The following is a 19,138-nucleotide window of genomic DNA, read 5'->3' on the forward strand; positions in this document are numbered from 1 at the left end:
TTAAACAGTATGTTGTGAAAGTAAGGTACAATGTCACACGTCATACAGAATCACATGATCACGGCACTCAAGTAGGCAAAAGGACTTAAAGAAAAACCTTTCAGGTGGTTCAATCAATCCATTTTTTTATTGGATGTGATAATAAATCAAGTGAAAGTGAATCATGGGACACAAACACACTTCACACTGTTCAAAAATAGAGTAAAACATTTTCATGCATTCATACATTTTATCTTATTATCATATTAAACATCAACCCTGTGCTTTGAAATGTTAGAAATGCAGATGTACATACACTTAATAATGTGTCTGTGTAAAAATATGCAATATGATTACACTCAGTATCTCATCATTATTTAAGAAGCTGAAATATAAACCTTAGCACAAACAAAGTTAAAACAAATAATATTAAAATATAATTATTACATTTTTTGGGAGATTGTGTAAGTTGGTTATAAATTTTCTCACCTGACTCAGAACAAAGTGTACGGCATGCTGAACTGAGAACACACCGAGAACCTGCACTTGTCGACATAACTGCATAAAGCTGATGCAAAATTGGACCATGAACTCTTACTGACTCCCTAACCCGGTTCTGCTGCTGCCATTGATCAGCACTGCCACTGAACATTGTGCATGTCAATATATAATTACTAAATGGCCTCGACAGTGCTGCACCAGCAGAGCACAATGAAAGTTTAATTTTATATAGAGTGAGGTTGTTGGAACAAAGATCTCATAACAGTAGACACATTTTGTTTAGAGGCAATGCTTGTTTTTAGAATATTACCCCCGTTAGTGTGTAGGTCTTTTATTTACATGTGAAATATTGTTCTTGGGGCCCTTGAGGGTCAGAGGTAGCAGCCCAGCCACCAGAAGAAAATGTTAGTATTTTACTTTTCTGCAGACCACGAATACATTACATTTCCAGCGGCGTTTTAGGCACGAAAAGTGACAGTTTTTCACCAAGACATCACTGCTTTTCCAGCCAGAATAGTGGTATTTTGGGTCATAATGTTTTCTTAACCATAACCAAGTGTTCTTTGGGCCTAAATCTAACCAGACATTAACCACAGTGCTGCTGAAGTTTCATACCAGTCTCTCACTCTAAAATCATCGATATCTGGCGCTTGGGCAGTGATTTGTGATGTTAGACAGTGACAAAAAAAGCCATCCTTTAACTCTGGCATGATACGCAGCCAGTCGCTGTTAGTTAATTAGTTAGCTTAACAGCTCTCGGTGGCATCAGGGAAAAACTCAACGGGACAAGAGCAAAAGTTAAGGCAGCAGAAGTCGGGTATGAGTGGTGTCGGATGGGTCCAACAAACACCAGCTTTCAACCAGGAGAGAAGTGTTCGCGTCCCATAAGATTAGAAAGCCAAACCCTGTTCTTTTTTTCCAAAACCCAACATGTTTCTGTTGCCTAAACCCAACGATGTGCGTTTGTTGTTGAAGGAAAAAAAACATCAATTCTGGGTGTTCTACTGACGTAGTGCGTTTATTTTGAAAGAGACTGTATATAAACTGTAAATTTCCTGTGAAAACTGAAGCATATTTTGAAATCAGACAATGCACAGGCAGAACTTGACACGGTATCCCACGAGGTCGGAGTGAGAATGTGTTGAAATTTTCAACATATCCGCTACATAATGATGTGCAAATGTTCATGGTTTACAGAAACGTACAATGCCTGTATTTTTTCTGACAATTGGGTTGGGAGTAGAGGACTTCACGGGTCTGAAATGATGAAACCAAACCTGAAAAGACCCAAGAAATTTGTTCTGACAGCCAATTGGGCCTAATAACTTTTAAAACTATATATACCTGACACGTTTTAGCCCAGGATATTACAGACCCAACCCACTGCATATCCGATAGAAGAGAGACCCAAGACTTTGGTCTATTTTATGGACCCAACATACCCTGAAATTAAAATTGCTACTAAAAGTCAGATACAACATGCTGTTCTTACCCATCTTAAGCCCTATTTGCACAGGACTAGTATTACTTGGGGAACCTTATGTCATTCAGAAATCCAACTCTGATCCTAAATCAGCCTGATCATCACTCAAGTTACACGCACAGTGCTTATTTGTTTTTCTTGTTAATCACATGCTTCTCAGATCCACTCAGTTATTACACATATGATAAACAGACCCCCACTCCTGTGATATTAGAATGGGACCTGAGTCAAACTGAACAGACCATGATAAAACATGAACCCTAACTCGTACGGGTTTCTGGAGTCCAGGTAGTCCCATGAAAACCTCTAGTCAGAGCCCAGAAGGCATCTAGCCCACCTGCCTTGTGGGTCTTTGCAGGGTTTATCCAAGCAATCTGTAATGAAGGACAAACACACCAGTATTAGATGTGTATTGGGATGTTACTGGAGCACATTTCAACCATAACATGTGTATCATAGGAACAACAAAGGTGCTGTTGGCTTTGAGTTTGTCACCATGTTCCTGAATTGACCTTCATTAGAGACTCTTTGGATAAACCCTGACTGACTTTATTGTTTTATTCTTGTGTCCTCATCTGGACCTTGTAAAAATCTAGCATCATCACAGTTTACTCCAAACAAGATCACATTGGACGTGTTCACACTCAAAATGAAATGGCAGGGCTGCACCAAAACCAGCGCTGATCACTGAGCCCAGCATCACAAGCTGTCCCTAACCTTAAACAGATGTTTCGGTTGCCTAACCCTGCCATTACCAAAGAATAAAAGAATAAAAATGTGATTGGTTGCAGGCCAAGTCTTTTTTATGTGAGAATAACTAGATACATGCTAAATACAGTTTTGTTTGGAGTAAACGGTCAACCACACCATACAGATTAAGGATCTTATTCAGTTTTATCTTGGTTTGTCGGGGTCTCAGTGGGCTCGACCGGCTCGTCAGCTGGCTTGTCAGCCTCCTTCTTGCTGCCTTTCTTAGAGCTGTGGCTAGGTGTGCCGTTCAGGATGCTCTCCGAGGTCTGCAGTGTCTGGAAGTGCTTCCTGGAGCCCAGCAGAGATGGGTTGTTGACCAGCGTGTACAATAGCAGCCAGCGGCAGCAAATCCTCCTCCTGCTGGTCGCCTTGTTTGGCCTGTTTTCCTGAATCCCTGAAAGCATGGAGGAGCAGGCTGTCAGGGCAGAATGAGACACCAAACTGAGGGATGAATGAATGTACTGCATGACGCTGTGTATGTACACTATGTTTTGATTTGGAAACCTCACTTCAGTCATAGTGATCTCTGTGTTTCAACAACTGAAAGAGTCCTTCAAGGAATTTTACGACCTCCTTGAATCCATAAAACCCTCTTCATGTTTCTACAGTAGCCCAAATTGCAGAACCACTGGCTCTAGATAGGACCATTCACATTTTCGTGTTTTCATGTTTTAATGTTTTCATATTTTCACATCGGCCACCGTATGTCACAGCCTCCCTGGATTTTTTGGTACAGACGAGTTCACACTTGATGTTTGGAGATAAATGTCTTGATGACTCTTGGATGGATTGCCATGACATTTGGTGCATGGTTTTTGTAAACTTTGGTGGACTTTTCAGCGAGTGCCATCATCAAGTCCAAATTTTTATTACTGTCTTTCTAATAGTTTCTTAACGAGCATTACAGCCTCACTGGTGCATTACAGTGGCCTTAGATTTCTGGCCCTGTTAATATTCAGTCCTGGAATTCAGTAGATTTTAAATGAAATCAACAAAGCACAGGTCAGATGTAAAGCTCTGCTGCATGTATGTAAGGATATGTATTTTATGTGTGTTTGTAGTTCAGAGTCTACCTTCCTCTGCGTCTCTTATTTTCTGCCCGGCTCTGCCGCCCTCGACCATCATGTCCAGCAGCAGCCCACAGAAAGCCTTCATCACCGGGTGTGACTGGCTGACCTCCACCTTCAGGGAGTGGGCGTAGTATCGGTAGGCTGGGTGGGGTCAAAGGTAAAGTGGGAATGAGAGCATGGCCATAAAATATCTTCAAGTCTCTCCCTTTATTTTCTTTAATAATGTAGCTTTTATGTCATATTTAATGAGTAATGTTGATGATGGTAATTAAGTTATTTAGGGCATAAGATTCTATTGTTGCCCATAGACTGTGATAAATTATACCTGGGTCGTAGGACTCTGCGGTGCGGTGCAGCAGACTGATGTCAATACGGCCGAGATGGACGATGTTGTACAAAGCTGTTATCACCATTCTCCATATTCCAACTATCAGTCCCACCACAGTGTTGATCAGGAAGAGCAGGTACGTCAGGAGGAACAGACTCTCTCTGGAAATCAACATAAAATATTTCAGAAAAAAATAACAAACAGCACACTATACAAACATTAATGAGCTTCACACACCTGTTGTCCAAGTCTCTTGTACCACCCTCTTTCTTGATGAAAGCAAATTTAGCAGTAACATGTTGTAGCACTGTAACCAGGATCAGTGTGACCCAGCCTGGCCTGAAACATCACAAAGATGGGAAAAATAATTTAAATTAAATGTAATCTCCATTATGATCACTAATGACACAATTTAAAAAGAGCTACTGTACACACTGACTCACCATGCCTTCCCCGCTATTTCAAAAACGACGAGATTACGGCCGTGAAACACAGGAATAATGATCAAAAACACCAGGAACAAGAAGCAGATGAAAAACACGATAGTCTGAATCGCCATTCCTGCCAACACAACACAGACACAGCTTATTTTTAACACATTCTTAAGAGGCATTATAATTTTTCTTCAAAGCTTTCTTTAATAAAACAATTCATTAAAACTCTGAATTATCAGTAGCATATGAATTTAGATTTGCATTAATTAAAAGATAAGGCTGGCATTCCTCTGCCTTTTTGGTGTATTTTGTCAACAAATCCCATGAAAAGACCAAAGTCTGTCTTCCTGACATTGAGTCAAAATGAATGCAGTGTTTGTGAACATGTCACCCAGTGCAACAGTGTGGCTCATTGATGTGTTTTAATAGTTTTTGGACAACAATAGAAGTGTGTGGCACATAAAACTAAGCTTTCATTCTTCAGTTTCATTTAGAAAGTATCCAGAAACTTTGATCTGACACTTGAAATTCCACTCAGGTGCCTCCCATTTCCCTTAATCATCTTTGACATGTTTCCACAGCTTGATTATAGTCCACCTGAGGACAATTTCAACTGATTGGACATGATTTGGAGAGGCACACACATCTGTCTTTATAAGGTCTCAGCAAAAGAGAAAGCTTTGATGCTGCTTTGTTTGTTACTTTGGGGTTTTGAGGGTAGATCGATGAGGGAAAAATGCTGAAAAAAAATGAAGGGGTCTGAATACTTCCTGAATGCAGTGCACCACTTGCTAGCAGGATTGATTCATTGTTGGTGTTCCTCTCTTGTTGACAATAAGAAAAATATAGAAACTTGCCAGCATTTTCCTCTAAATCAAGTCAAAGTCAGTGGTGATTATTCATAGTATTAGAGCTTTACCCAGGCAGATGATCGCAGCTTGGTATCCTGTCAATCCCATCCAACAGACAATACCAGGCTTAGATGGACGGATGGTTTTCTGGCTGTTATAAATGTTGTAAATGTCTCCTTTATACAATCCTTTCAGGTTTGACCTGGAACAAATTATAACCAGTAAAACATGAGGTTTTGACAGGAATGCCTGGAAATCCAAAAGCCATCAAAAGCATAACAAACCAACAAAGAAGAGTCAACAGGGTTATAGAAAATGGTAGAAAATGTGAAGTGACTGAACACTTTGATGGACATGAAACTCTTGGAACAGATGGTTGAGACCAAACCAGAGCTAAAAGACTGGGGACATGCCTCCAAATGAATGCTAATGTTATTCTGTGTTCAGAGGATGTGTTAACTGAGGATGTGTTAACTGTTGAAGTGGCCAAGGTGAGGCACTGACTTATGCAGGAGTGGCATAAAGTTAACAGACCTACCAATCACAACACAACAGAGTGGCACCATACACATGTGATATAAAGCATCCTAGCTTAGAGTTTATAATCACCTATAACTAAGAACTGTGCTGTTTGTATCTACGTACTGAACACGGAGTCTGTTGTTTCTACAGTAGCCCAAAATGGACAAATCAAACACTGGTTCTAGATAGGGCCATTCACGTTTTCACGTTAGCCACTGTAGTTCTCCGACACGCTTTGAATATAGGAGAAGTTTTAGTTGGTTGCAATCTGCAACCTCACTGCTAGATGCCACTAAATCCTAAATACTAGGCATTTTCATCTTCAAATAGAAACTGTACCTTTTTAAAACGTAGGCTACACTAAAGAAAACAATGCACACTCAAATTACAGCCACCGTATAAAGTACCAAAAAAATTAAATTAAAAAAGCCTGCGTGGAAAAAAAAATTATTGATAAAATCGTGCACAACATCAAATTTCTACATCAAACTCTAAGCGCACGGTCACACATGTGTGAATGCAGGTGAGTGACCATCACCTGCAAGGCAATATTTGTGCTGAATGTCGGCAGTGCCTGATGTGACAGCCACAGAACGTTAGCTTGCTGGTAAATACCATGAAATATGATGTTATTAGTACATACATGGTGACAGTCAGTGTCTTCTCTACAAATACTTCTTTGCTATTGGTTGAGGCTGCAACTTTGCCGGTCAAAGTTTACCAAAGTTAAACTCCAGGTGATGTATGGATGTGACTTTGCTTTGCTAATAGAAGCAAATATTTTATTCGCCCCTTCGCTTGCACTTAGTGGGAGTGAACACATATTTGCCAGTGGTAGTTCACTCTTATGACAGGACACCGACCCTTATTCTGTCTAGGCCATACAATGTTAATGCTTATGCTGCCTCTCAGGCTTAAGACTGAATTGTACCCATAAACTTCAGTTCCGTTTACATGTCAAACAGTTCAAACAAAGGTTAAGCCCTCAACCAGGAAGATAGCCAGTTATAGTTTATGATAATACTGGACTTACCTGTGAAGTACCATGGACCTCATGAGCATGACGAGGCTGACCAAACAAGACAGGGTCATTGCACAGAGGTAGCACACTGACAAACAATGTGGTGGGAAAAATAACAAAGTTAGTCACCTTTCTTATAACGATACCCTCCAAGATTTTTGTTAAAAGCGTAACAGTCGCCCCACATACCTTCCAGCAACCAAGTATAGAAGGTCACGATCCTGACAACCTCCATTCTGTCATCTGACAAGATGATCCCAAAGCCCAGTAACAGGAAGGCGATGTTTTCATCAATACCAGCACGGACAATATGGAGAGTCGGGACCACCAGGACAACTAACAACAACGCTGTCTGAAAGGCAAACATATTCACATTCACATGATGATTTATGCTCCACAAAGGCAAAACTATAATTTATCAGATTTAAGAGGTGAAAGGTCATGACGACGGTCCATGGACGACTTACATGATATATTGCCACAAGGGCAACAAATGCTGATACAGCCAGTTTCAGTGGAAAACGAAACACTGAAAGACAAAACAGCACAGTCACAGTAGATTTTAGTCACAGCCATTTAGGACTTACCATCACTGCATCACATCAAATCTTTAGAGACTAACATGTTTAGATAAGCTGATGTCAGTTTTCCACTGAGTGTGACATTAATACAAAGTGGGTAATTTAAAAACATCTCTGCATCTCTCAATGCACACACCTTTTTCTGGAATATAAACATAACTCTTGGGCACCTCCAGGATTCTTTCTACCAGCGTTGGTTTATCTGTAGTTGATGAGCTGCAGTATAAACAGAGAACAAATTATGTTAACTGCAGACAGCATGCAGCTTATCACCGGAAGAAAATGTTGGCATTGTACATTTCTGAAAACCCAAAATATGTTACACTTGTATATTCTATTAGTATCATATCAGTGTTTCTGAAGTGACATAAGATATAAGTTGACAGACTTTTTAGCTTCCAAATGTGGATGTTTTGTAGCAACCTGTCAGCATTTTTCCAGCAGCTTTAAAGGCTCCAATTGTTATTGTTTCATAACAAACCATTAGTGTTTTTCCAGCAGCTTATTAGCCTCCAGACTTGGGTGTTTTGTAACGACTCATCGATGTGTTTCCAGCAGCTTTTTAGGCTCCAAACTTGGGTAATTTGTAATGACCCATTAGTGTTTTTCCAGCAGCTTTTCAGCCTCCAAACGTGGGTGATTTTTAGTGACCCATCAGTGTGTTTCCAGGAGATTTTTAGGCTCCAAATGTGGGTGTTTTCTAACTACCCATCTGTGTTTTTCCAGCAGCTTTTAATGCTCCAGTTGTTGTTGTTGTTGTTGTTTTTGTAGCAACCTATAAAGGTTTTGCCAGCGCCTTTTTAGCCTCCAAGCATGTGTGTTTTTGTAGCAACCTGTCTGTGTTTTTCCAGCAGCTTTTTAGACTCCAGACATTGGTGGGGGTTTTTTTAACAGAGACATCACTGCTTTTCCTGTCAGGATTATGCCCCCAAAACTTGGTATTTTAAGCCCAAACATGGTCTTTCCCTAACCATAACCAAGTGTTTTTTGTGCCTAAACCCAACAACACATTAACCACAGAATTGTTGAAGCATATCATATATGTTGAAACATATCCACTATAGAACAACGTAAAAATGTTATCCATCTGTGGTTTGCAGAAACGAACAATGCCAATATTTTTTCTGGTGATTTGGCTTGTAGTATGAATAATCATTTAAATTTTAAGCAAGATGACGTCTGTACCGTATTTTGCCATTTATCTTTTCAAATGTTTTTATCTATCTGCTTATTATTTTATTTGTCCTTTGTCCCTTTCTGCTTTTTCTTTGTTGATATTTCACATCTTAATTCAGCTCAATGTGTAATAATACTACTGTACATTTTATTTTCTATTCCAATGATGAAATGAATGTCAGGTTGTGGTTGTTGCTTTCTGTGTGGCATGTGGTCTAAATAAAGCTGGGAGGGACTAAAACATGTTTTCATCACTGTGTCTTTATTCACCTGGCAGCTTGGGACTTTTTCTTGAGAAGTAGCTTCACATAGTTGGTGTAGTAGCTGCTGTCAAGGTCCTGTAAGCAAAAAGAAATCTGTATTCACATCAAATCATGATCTATGATGAGTCACCACATGAGAGGATGGTAATTTCCTGAGCAATGTCTAATAGAAAACTTTGCCAGAGTGACTCTAAGTGGGGTTCAGCATCATTGCAAGGTGACAGATGTTATTCTCCATTATGTGTAATTTAGGGTCTTGATACTTTACACTCCTGTCAGCTTCAATTGATTGAAGACATAATGACATGAAAAGAGAACCACCCATCTCAATGGATGAGCAATAACAAGAATATATAAAAATACAAGAAAATCTGACGTTAAGATAAAATAAGTGCTGGTTTTCCTGTTTATTTGTTCTCCTCTAAATCATTAGTGAAAACTTTCGACAGATTAAACCTGCTGTTAAAACAAAAACTCTGTTGTATTAATATATTTGGAAGGGATAAAAATATCACCTCCTTTGTCATAATCTGCTCAAGGACGCTGAGTTAAACCCACTCTGTTCCGTACAAGCTGCTTACAGTAATCATGGTTATGTTTTACATAGTTGAAATTCACGTTTCCTTCTTCAGATACACCAGAGATTAGTTTGCATGTTGCTACTCACACGTTTATCATAGAGGACAACTGGTACTTTTGTAGCCTATTGGCTGAATTTTTCTCACCTCTTCAGTCTTTGGTCCTTTAGCAAACAGCAAAATAAACTGGACACAGAGATATGCAAGGCAGGCCAACTGAGGCAGACTTGCAAGCAGAGCGTAGTACTTGTAGATCTGTGAGGAAGAAAATGGAAAAAAAGTTAATGTTTTAATGAATCAATTCACCAGAAATGTTCTTTTAACCATGTCTTGAGACAAGTGGTTTCATGTGCCTCAGTTGAAGTGAATGGAATTTTTAGGTGCTAAAAAGTTAAATAACAATAATAATAACAAAGGTGATAATGTGATAAACTCAAGATCGCTGTGTCCTCATTATTTCATGGGAGCACCATGTATTTACATTCTGTTACCAATGCCAGCAGCATGACGAGGCACTGAATGTCTCATCGGCACTAAGCGCTACCTGCTGTTTTTTTCCGGTCACTGAGTTTAAAATATTCAGCTTTTTGTAAAACTCTGCAGCCGCTAATCACTGTCACTTTTTATCCAGCCATCCACTAACAGTGGGAGAGGAATGGGACAAATACCACAAAGACCAACAGTCACAGCAGGTGTGCTACACAACAACAATGACAACAACAACAGAGAAGAAATTTAAAATGAGCCCACACAGACCAGTGAATCTGTCCTCTCTCCCTATGTGTTTCCACCTTCCCTTCATCCAAAGTACTCTACCGTGTGCTGACATTTTTACTCTCACAGATATTCTGTATCATAGCAACCAAAGCATCTAGTAATTGCCCCCCTTTATTCTACATTTAACAGTGAACATGTATTTAGACAGGCATGTATTGTCTTGACACAAATAGAGACTAGACATTGGACAGCGTCAACATAGATATTACCCAGCTATCATCACTGCATATCTGTCAAAAATATCATAGAAAGTAAGAAATTATTCATTTAACTGAATCATTTTAATGGCATATTTTTATATCTTATAGCTTGTTTGTTTTAGAAAGCTACTGTCTATCTGAAAAAAATAAAAGAAAACCATGACAGAGATGGTTTTGCCTTTTTGAGGACATATGGTTTTTAAATTACGAATATTATTTTTTTTTTTAATCATTTATCTTTGAACACAGGTATACAGTATTTCCCAGGTGGTAAATCACTTGCAAAGGCTTGTGCTATGTCTCAAATCACATACTTCCCTCAGTACACTTCCATGTAGTATACTATGTGCACTATGTACTTACTGGCGTAGTACTTATAGGGTAGTGTTGTCTCAAACCAATGAGCAAATGAGCTGCAAATGGGCTAGTTAGCAAACTAGCATTCACGTTATCATTCGCTTTACCAAATCATTACAGACTGCTAAATTAACCCAACAAACATACCGCTGGCTTATACCCGACAACAGTATAATGGTGCTTAGTGCAAAAAACACATGTATTTTTACAATGCAGCGACGTTCACGGTCGCACAGTCCTCAGCCGCTATTTCCATTTCGAAAAGTGGTCCCTCCTCTTCCGCTACGTAGCCAACATGGCGACCATTGAGGGCGAGAAGTGTCCATAGTTCCAGTGCACTGCATTTTTCCATACTTCCCAGTATGAGCGCACTTATGCACTTAAAATATTAAGTGTAAGTACAGAAGTACGTGATGTGAAACTCAGCATTGCTCTTTCTACGGGCCCCTCCATCCCAGGAGCCCCAGTGCAATTGCACTGCTTGCATTGTCTATATTTACACCCCTGCCACTACATAGTAACATATAAATGTTACATATACATGGTTTGCAGAAACATTCAATGCAAATGTTTGTCATAAAAACTTTAATGTTGTGTTTACAGCTTACTCTGTTATCACCATTGGTCGCTACCAACAGCTGTGGTTAAGTTCAGACGATGGCACACACACCTGTCTGGTTATATAACTATATATTTCAATACTGTGACTGACAGTTACATATTACACATTATATATCATCCACCCCTCATATGGAGCATCAACATGTCGTTGGCGTCTCACCTCTGGAGTCTTTGGGCAGTCAAACTTCTGCCACACCAGGATCCCGAAGTGACTGAAGGAGAGGAGCCCCCCGAACACATAACCTGCTTTGTGCTGCAGAGTGCAACAGACCAACAGAGGATAATACAGGACAGGGTAGTAGAAGATGGCAATTATCTTCATGTACTCTGAAAAACAAGGGATAAAAGAAAAGAGCGTATCATCCTCTGATGTGTGACCTCCCACAGGAAAATCAATATGGACTGAGGAAAAAGAGGGAGCTGAAGTCCTGCCCTATTTCCCTGCCAGCATCTTCTTCTACCAGCCTTTGTAACATGACCTATTTTCTCAAAGGGTTTTCATCAAACTCTGATTTACATTTATTCAGATTCCCTACGCTTAAATTAAAGCAACTGTGTGAATTCTTATGTGCTCATCATTCATCTGTGATTACACAAAATGTTGATTAATTCTAATTATTCAAAATAAAACATTTGACTGGATATGTTTGTTTTTTATCACCTGTGCTCCTGTTAGCATCATGACTGTTATCTTACCACATAAAATCTCAACAGCATATCTAGCTGTAAAGATGCACCTCTAAAGTGAAATATAAAAATGTCCACCTTTAATGTCCGCTGGAGTATCTTTGGAGAAAGGCAGAGGGTCTAGGGCAATCACCAGCATGGCCAGCTTGCTGAACACCAGCCCAAAAACCGCCATGACGATGCCCTTTTTCTGAGTCTGGTCCAGGAAGTTGGCTGGACTGTGAGATCATGAACAGGAACATTTTCATAACATGAGACAAACCTGCAGTCTAAAGTCTCTCATTTATATCTGGACCTCCCAAATTCACCTGAAGATACTGGAAGATCCTCTCGTAAATCCTTGGCAGAGCTTGTTTTTCCTGGTGAGAGCTGCCAGGATTAACATCATCACCAGCTACAGGGAGAGATGACACTCTGTTACACCTCATACAGCTGTCACTTCACTTACAGAGCAACTGTTCCACATCAGGGTTATGACGGTGTATGCTTGCACAATATGTGAACTGAATCATCGGCTAAATCATATCACTGTTTTCTCCCATGTCAGTCTCAGCTGCTGCCTGAAGATGTTGCTTGCATCATAACAAGGATAGACCTTATCATGGGGTTATAAGCTGTGGGGTCAAAAGTTAGTAAGCAGACCTTGGGTTAAATGTTACATTTTGTCAAATGATACTGATATTATCATAGCTGTAGATTTTGGGAGGGACACAGGGGACACATCCCCCTTATTATTCACAACATGTGCATTTGTCACACCTACTATAAACATTAAAACAGCAGAGGGGGTTTACTTTGACAAAATTAAAGACATTTACACCCTAAAATGGCAGCACGGTGGAGCAGTGGTTAGGATTGTTGCCTCACAGTAAGAGGGTTTTTGGTTCGAACTCAGGATGGGGGGTTCAAAGCCCTCTGTATGGAGTTTGCATGTTCTCCCCATGTCAGCGCGGGTTTTCTCCGGGTACTCCGGCTTCTTCCCACAGTCCAAAGACATGCAGGTTAACTGGTGACTAAATTGTCCAGGGTGTACCTCTCACCCAGTGTCAGCTGGGACAGGCTCCAACCCCCCACGACCCCCAAAGAGGATAAGCAGTTACAGAAAATGTATGAATGAATGAATGAATGAATGAATGAATGAATGAATGACACCACAAATGATGCAAAAAAAGCACAAATGGGGGCATAGAAATCCTCCTGAATTAAGTACAATTAAGTGTTTGATGCTCAAAATTTTCTGATGAAGGACTGCCAAATCCCTCGTTTCATATGTGTCCCCCCAGTGTTGACAAAATCTACGCCCTTACTCATGGCGTTAGGTGGAAAATTTGACTTGAAAATGTTGTCATGGCACTTTTTATGTGTATAGCACAATGAATATATTTATCTCTATTTAAACGAGGATGTTACAGTAAAACATGCTTAGCTGAAATACATGATAGCCTCTTTCTTGTGCTGTTAAAATAATAAATGTAACCACTATGACATCACCCATTGGTTTGCGAATTTTCATTTTGAAGCCTCAGGTTTGGTATTTTGTTTCTGAGCGGTTTTTGGAGCCATAAGTGACCAAATTTGGAGGAGAGAGTGGAGCTGTGGAGGAGTGTGGGGTGGATCTGACTCAGAAACTACGGTGACACATCGCAGAGAGCCTGTCACTCAAAGCACTCCTCCACCAACTTAATTGTGTGTGATTTAAAGCTTTCATACATTTTAAACAGATGAGTTACTTAAAAATTCACACCGCATACACTTGTCATGAAGGAGGAAACTAGCTTTAGAGACCAGGCTGTAAACATGTTTATTTCTGCTGTAAAGTTGGGAATTTTAACATGACTCAATTTTAGAGCCAGCCTCAAGTGGCCATTACAGGAACTGCAGTTTCTGGCACTACCGCATTGGCTTCTTTTTCAGCCTGGGAGGTTACTGCTTGGTCTTAAATTATTGCAGCCAAATTTTGTCTGGCAAATCATGAGTTGACTGGCCAGTGATCTGCCACCCCATGGCTTTAGAAAAATGCCCATGTGTCATCATCACTACCAGAGAGTCATACTGTACTGCACCTCCTTTTATTTTTACATTAATGCTGCTCATAGCATTTGCCAACTTCAGTATCTCATTAAAAGTATACAACTTTATGAAAAACAAAGTAAAGCAGCTCTGTAGATGGAATTGGAAGTCAGGATAAAGCATACGTCCATCATGAGAAAACACATAAAGAACCTCATTTTGCAGAGTCTTCAGACCACATCTTGTTATTTCTGATCAGCTGCAGTGACCCAGCTGTCACAGTATATTCTACATTATTTACTGAACAGGGAAATTGGTTCACTCTGGGGGTACAGCATGGAGAGTTTTTGTTCAGTTTAACAATGGCAAACATCATTAAACTGAACGTCAGCCTGAAGCAAAGACAGACGAAAGAGTCAGAGGAAAAAGCACCAAAGAATCTGATGGAAGATACAAAAACTTCAGAACAAAACCTACACTCACTGTATTCCACTCACATTTTATTTAGGAGGAGAGCAGATAGATAGGAGGAGAGTCTGTCAGTCGGGCATCAGCTTTGGTCACTGTTTACTTCCTGTCAGCTGCTACTATTAACAAACAGAAATACAAAGGGACCCATGGAGAGTGTTCGCGTGCTATTTGATCACCTAGTAGTTCCCTGCAAAGTGAATTTTATAGGGTATTCAGCCATGGGCATTATTGCTATGTGGCAATATTGGATTTTTATACATATTTTGCATCACTGTGATAAAGCACCTTGAGTTGCCCGACTGAATTAGGCGAAAATGAACGTTCCTGTCTGGTCATGTAACTGTATATTTTAACATCATGATTAAAATTTACATATTACACATCACATCCACCCTTGATTTGTTACATGATTGCAAAATGTTGTGTCTCACCTCTGGAGCCTTTGAGCAGCCAAACACTGAACAATAAAATGTACAGTTCCTTTGTTGAGCATACTTACAGATATCGACAGCATGCATATGTGGAAGAGCTTGTCGTCCACTGTGGGGTCACATGGTAAAATAACTCTGTGACAAAAAGGCAAAACACATTCAAATAAACAAAGTGGAATACTTGGCAAGAGTTTGAACAAAAAAGCAAATATTTGTAAAACAATAGAGAAATATTTTAAAATTTGCAAAACAAACACAGCTACTGCAAATATTTTGCCACAGTTTTTTGATTTTCACAACTATGATTGGTGTTGGATAAGTGATACATATGATTTGATTATTTCAAGATATTTTAAGATGCTCAAGTTGAATTTAAAATCAATTGTTTCCCAGTAGCAGAACTGATTTCACCTCTGTAATGTTCAAATTAAGTACAATAAAATCAACACCTTTGCCACAAAGTCATAAATTCCCATACTGCACATCTACAAAAGAATCACTACTTTACAATATCAATAATTAAAGAGGAATGAAAATCTGATTTTTCTTTCCAAACAGACCCTTTTGACACCTTTGACACACAAAATGATCTGCATAAGGTTTTTCTACTCACTCTTTGGGTGGTTTGGTTGGCTCTGCATTGTTCGAGTACCAGTCTGAATAATCATAGTAGGAATATTCAAAAGGCTCAAAGTCAACTTTGCTCTGATTCATCGCAGCTGATCAGTTGAGTCAAACGGGATGAAGCAGGATGATTAAAGATCCAGAGGACTCACGGATCCTCTTCCTCTGGTCGAGTAACCTCGCTCAGTGACCTGCTGGTGCAGTGACGTGTCAGGACAGTTTGGCCCAAACACCCAGACACATTCCAGTATTACCGGGATTAACGACTGCACAGAGGGGAGTACGAGGAGAGAGAGAGGTTCAACATTACAGAGAATAAGAGAAGAAGTGGAGGAAGAAACTGACCTAAAGTGACCTCTGGTGCTCCTTGATGTGATATTGTTTCTATTTAATATGATACTTCTAAACTTGGCTTCATCATTCAACTTCAATATAATTAATTTTAAGGTTAGCTGTGTAGGATTTAGTGACATCTAACATTAAGGTTGCAAAACTGAAACTTTTTTTGTGTATCAAGCATGTAGGGGAACTATGGTGGTCAGCACAAAGCATGAATGGCCCCATCTAGAGCCAGGGTTTTGGAGGTTGGGAGTCACCAAAGAAAGTTTTGTTTGTGCTTCCCTCTGACCTTTCTCACTCCCACACTATGCCTATTTGTACATTTTCCTCTGAAGTTAAACACAACCCTTCACACACCATGTTCTGCCTCATGTAATTAATATTATGGTGTCTGATACATTTTAATGTCCCATGTTTGGTGTATTGAAATAAAAGCTCTCTGTGAGATTCCTTGTTGAGATTAGGTAATGTCAATTTTTGTGCTGCAACGTGCAGGTAACCTGTTTGCCTCCCTCTCCCTCTGCCTGTTACTTAAGAGACTAATCTTATAATAACATGAAAATCTCTCATTTAAACAGGGGCAACCTTTGTGTGCAAAGAGCTTAGGAAAGGCCAAAATGAGAATGTGGATTGTTTTACACGTGAGGCAGGACGTCAGCTCAGGATCACTCTGAACCTGTGTTTTATTTTCATGACATGAAAGGAAGAAATGAATTAAAGCAGATTTACTGATCAGATCACAGACGTTTAACTTCAACAAATTGGAGCATAAAGATAGACTCCGGTAAACCTTCTACTGTTCATTATATGTGTCATAAAGAAAATTTAAAGGTACATTTTCAGCCACTTTGCTGTGAAATCAAATGGATCCCCTTTGAGAGTTCAAAGTTTCTTAATCTGGATGTGTGAGCTGGCTCATATGACAGACGCCGCAGAGGGCCAGCTGATCTGATCAGCAGGATTTTCTGACTAAGGGCCTCGCACACAACGCTCAACCGCTGCTATTTCAACACAAAAGGCAGCCAATCATGTCAAGACACATGTGTTAGATGCTCTTAAAGCTCCCACAATAATAAATGGCTGCACTAGAACCGAAGCTGTGAATTCACTCCTCCTGCCTGGAGTCATCTTTTACGATTTCCCTTGCAGTGTGAGACTTAAAAAAAAGCATTTGATGTGTCCACCCCCTGCGTCCAGCTCTGCTCCTCTCATGTTTGTCATGTGTTTGAATTAGAAGGTGAAGTAATACTGACTGACGTCTGTTATCAGACTGACATTCAGCTGTGGTGCAGCAACACTCGCTTTAACTACACCCGTCTGCTTTCAGATCTCATTTCAAAGTGGAGAACACTTTATTTTGGTGATACTGTAATACTGTCACTATACAGTTGTCTAAAAATATGTGGTACAAAGTGTCACATTAATGACTGTAAACTGTGGTAGAAACAAGCAAAGAAATGAGACCATGAAGAGCTAGAGGAATGGAGATGTTTTTAATCTGTCTTTCATTACCAGAAACTAAAAGATTTGCTCTATTTACTCTGGAAGAAGAGCATGTACTTCCTGTTTTGGAGACAGACAGACAGACAGACAGACAGTCCTTTATGATGCTTTTTTAATGTAATGTCCCCTTTTTGCCTCTTCTTCGACAGCATTTTTTAGCCATGCTAGTTAGGGATGTAACCAAAAACTCACAATTCAGTAATACCAGAATTAAAAATACCACAATAAGATATCTATCTTGATATTAAGCAAGAAAAATTATGACTCCTAAAAATTAACTTAATTAAATGATAAATCTGGTGTGACGTGTCGCCATTTCCTTGTTCGTTCTGAGCCTGTCTCTGTGAGTCTGTCTATGATTGCGCCCTCTGCTGTTCTAACAAAAATGATACAATCAGGACATGACATTAAGTTTCTTAAAAAGGGAAAATTAAATCACCAGAGATTTTGGCCAGTTTTAGGTGGTTGGAGGAACATTTTAAACCAAAAACAAGATGAATTCTTGTTACTCCACTGCACACTGAACATATCAGAGCTCCAAGCGTCAGAGACGGCTACAGCTAACGACACAGTTTTCAAAACACAACATGGTTAAATAATTGCTGGTCAGTCCACTTCTTTGGTCAAGACTTGATTATCTAACTATGGATGGACTGCTATGACATTTGATACACATTTATGGTTTCCAGACAATAAATCCTTATGACTTCAATAATACTCTGACTTTTTCTGTAGCACCACCAGCAGGTCAGTTGGTTTAAAGTATTAAGTATTAATTCAATACTTTAACTAATGACATCACCATCAGCCTCAGCTGTACATTAGTATAAGTAATTAATTAATGCTGGTTTGCTAACATTTGCTAACATAAGATGGTGTAACTAAGTTGGTGTAGTTGGTAAACATTATACCAGCTATGTTTTACTTGCTCACATTACAAATCCTCCAAACTAAACTTTTTTCTTCTGTTTGGGACTGTAAGTAAAAACACTGATGTCACACATCTTGGTAACTCAACCATAGAATCACCCCAGCCAACATTTGTATGTGGGGCCCATGTAGGTAGTTAATCGGCTAAAAACATGGATCCTATATGGGATTGTCCATGGGTGCCATAATGGCCCCATTCCAGTTTCCCACATAGTTGGGTTTAATCAAGTGGGCCTCAGATAGGTTATGCTACAGCTACCTGGGTACCAAGTGGGTACTGGCCCAAAATGGGCATCTTGTCTGGGGTCCACTTGGGTAAACCTACTCATGAGGGCAACTGGCATGGGGCCAATGTGGAACCTGTGGACGACATATAGGGCCCATTTTCACGTCCATTTATGACCCACATGGGCCCCACATACAAATGTTGGCTGGAACAGTAATGCAACAACAACATCTGCCTTTGCTCCTAACAGACAACAAACAGAGACCATCTTGCGATGTGATCACTCCAGGAATGGTACAGCGATCAGAGACTTAAAGCAAACACTAAGCCCCCAGATGACTGGCACTGCTTTTGCACTGTGGGGCCCCTAGAGTGGGCGCACAAGAGACTTCTGCCAACCAAGCCAGCTACCTCCAGTTAACGCT

The 19,138-nt window shown here is 39.9% G+C and overlaps 1 protein-coding gene across 1 annotated transcript; it reads right to left on the reverse strand.

The window, feature by feature from the left end:
• Positions 1 to 112: 112 nt before the first annotated feature.
• On the reverse strand, positions 113 to 15,926 carry LOC117251492 (receptor for retinol uptake stra6-like). The gene is made up of 17 exons (XM_033617826.2): positions 15,705 to 15,926; positions 15,160 to 15,226; positions 12,488 to 12,573; positions 12,258 to 12,397; positions 11,653 to 11,819; positions 9,685 to 9,792; positions 8,967 to 9,034; positions 7,657 to 7,736; positions 7,407 to 7,468; positions 7,129 to 7,291; positions 6,952 to 7,027; positions 5,465 to 5,598; positions 4,555 to 4,672; positions 4,349 to 4,450; positions 4,109 to 4,272; positions 3,787 to 3,924; positions 113 to 3,107 (listed from the first exon to the last, which is right to left on the reverse strand). Exons 1-17 carry the CDS (start codon positions 15,803 to 15,805, stop codon positions 2,848 to 2,850), a joined length of 2,034 nt encoding a protein of 677 aa, XP_033473717.2. The 5' UTR covers positions 15,806 to 15,926; the 3' UTR covers positions 113 to 2,847.
• Positions 15,927 to 19,138: the final 3,212 nt, after the last annotated feature.

This window comes from Epinephelus lanceolatus, chromosome 2, assembly GCF_041903045.1.
Source record: "Epinephelus lanceolatus isolate andai-2023 chromosome 2, ASM4190304v1, whole genome shotgun sequence".
NCBI lineage: Eukaryota > Metazoa > Chordata > Actinopteri > Perciformes > Serranidae > Epinephelus > Epinephelus lanceolatus.

Coding starts and splice junctions, on each gene's coding strand:
- LOC117251492 (XM_033617826.2), bottom strand. CDS start 15,805: ATGAATCAGAGCAAAGTTGACTTTGAGCCTTTTGAATATTCCTACTAT. Junction 12,574..15,159: donor TATGCATGCTGTCGATATCT/GTAAGTATGCTC, acceptor CTCTCCCTGTAG/CTGGTGATGATGTTAATCCT. Junction 9,793..11,652: donor ACTGCCCAAAGACTCCAGAG/GTGAGACGCCAA, acceptor TCTTCCTCACAG/ATCTACAAGTACTACGCTCT.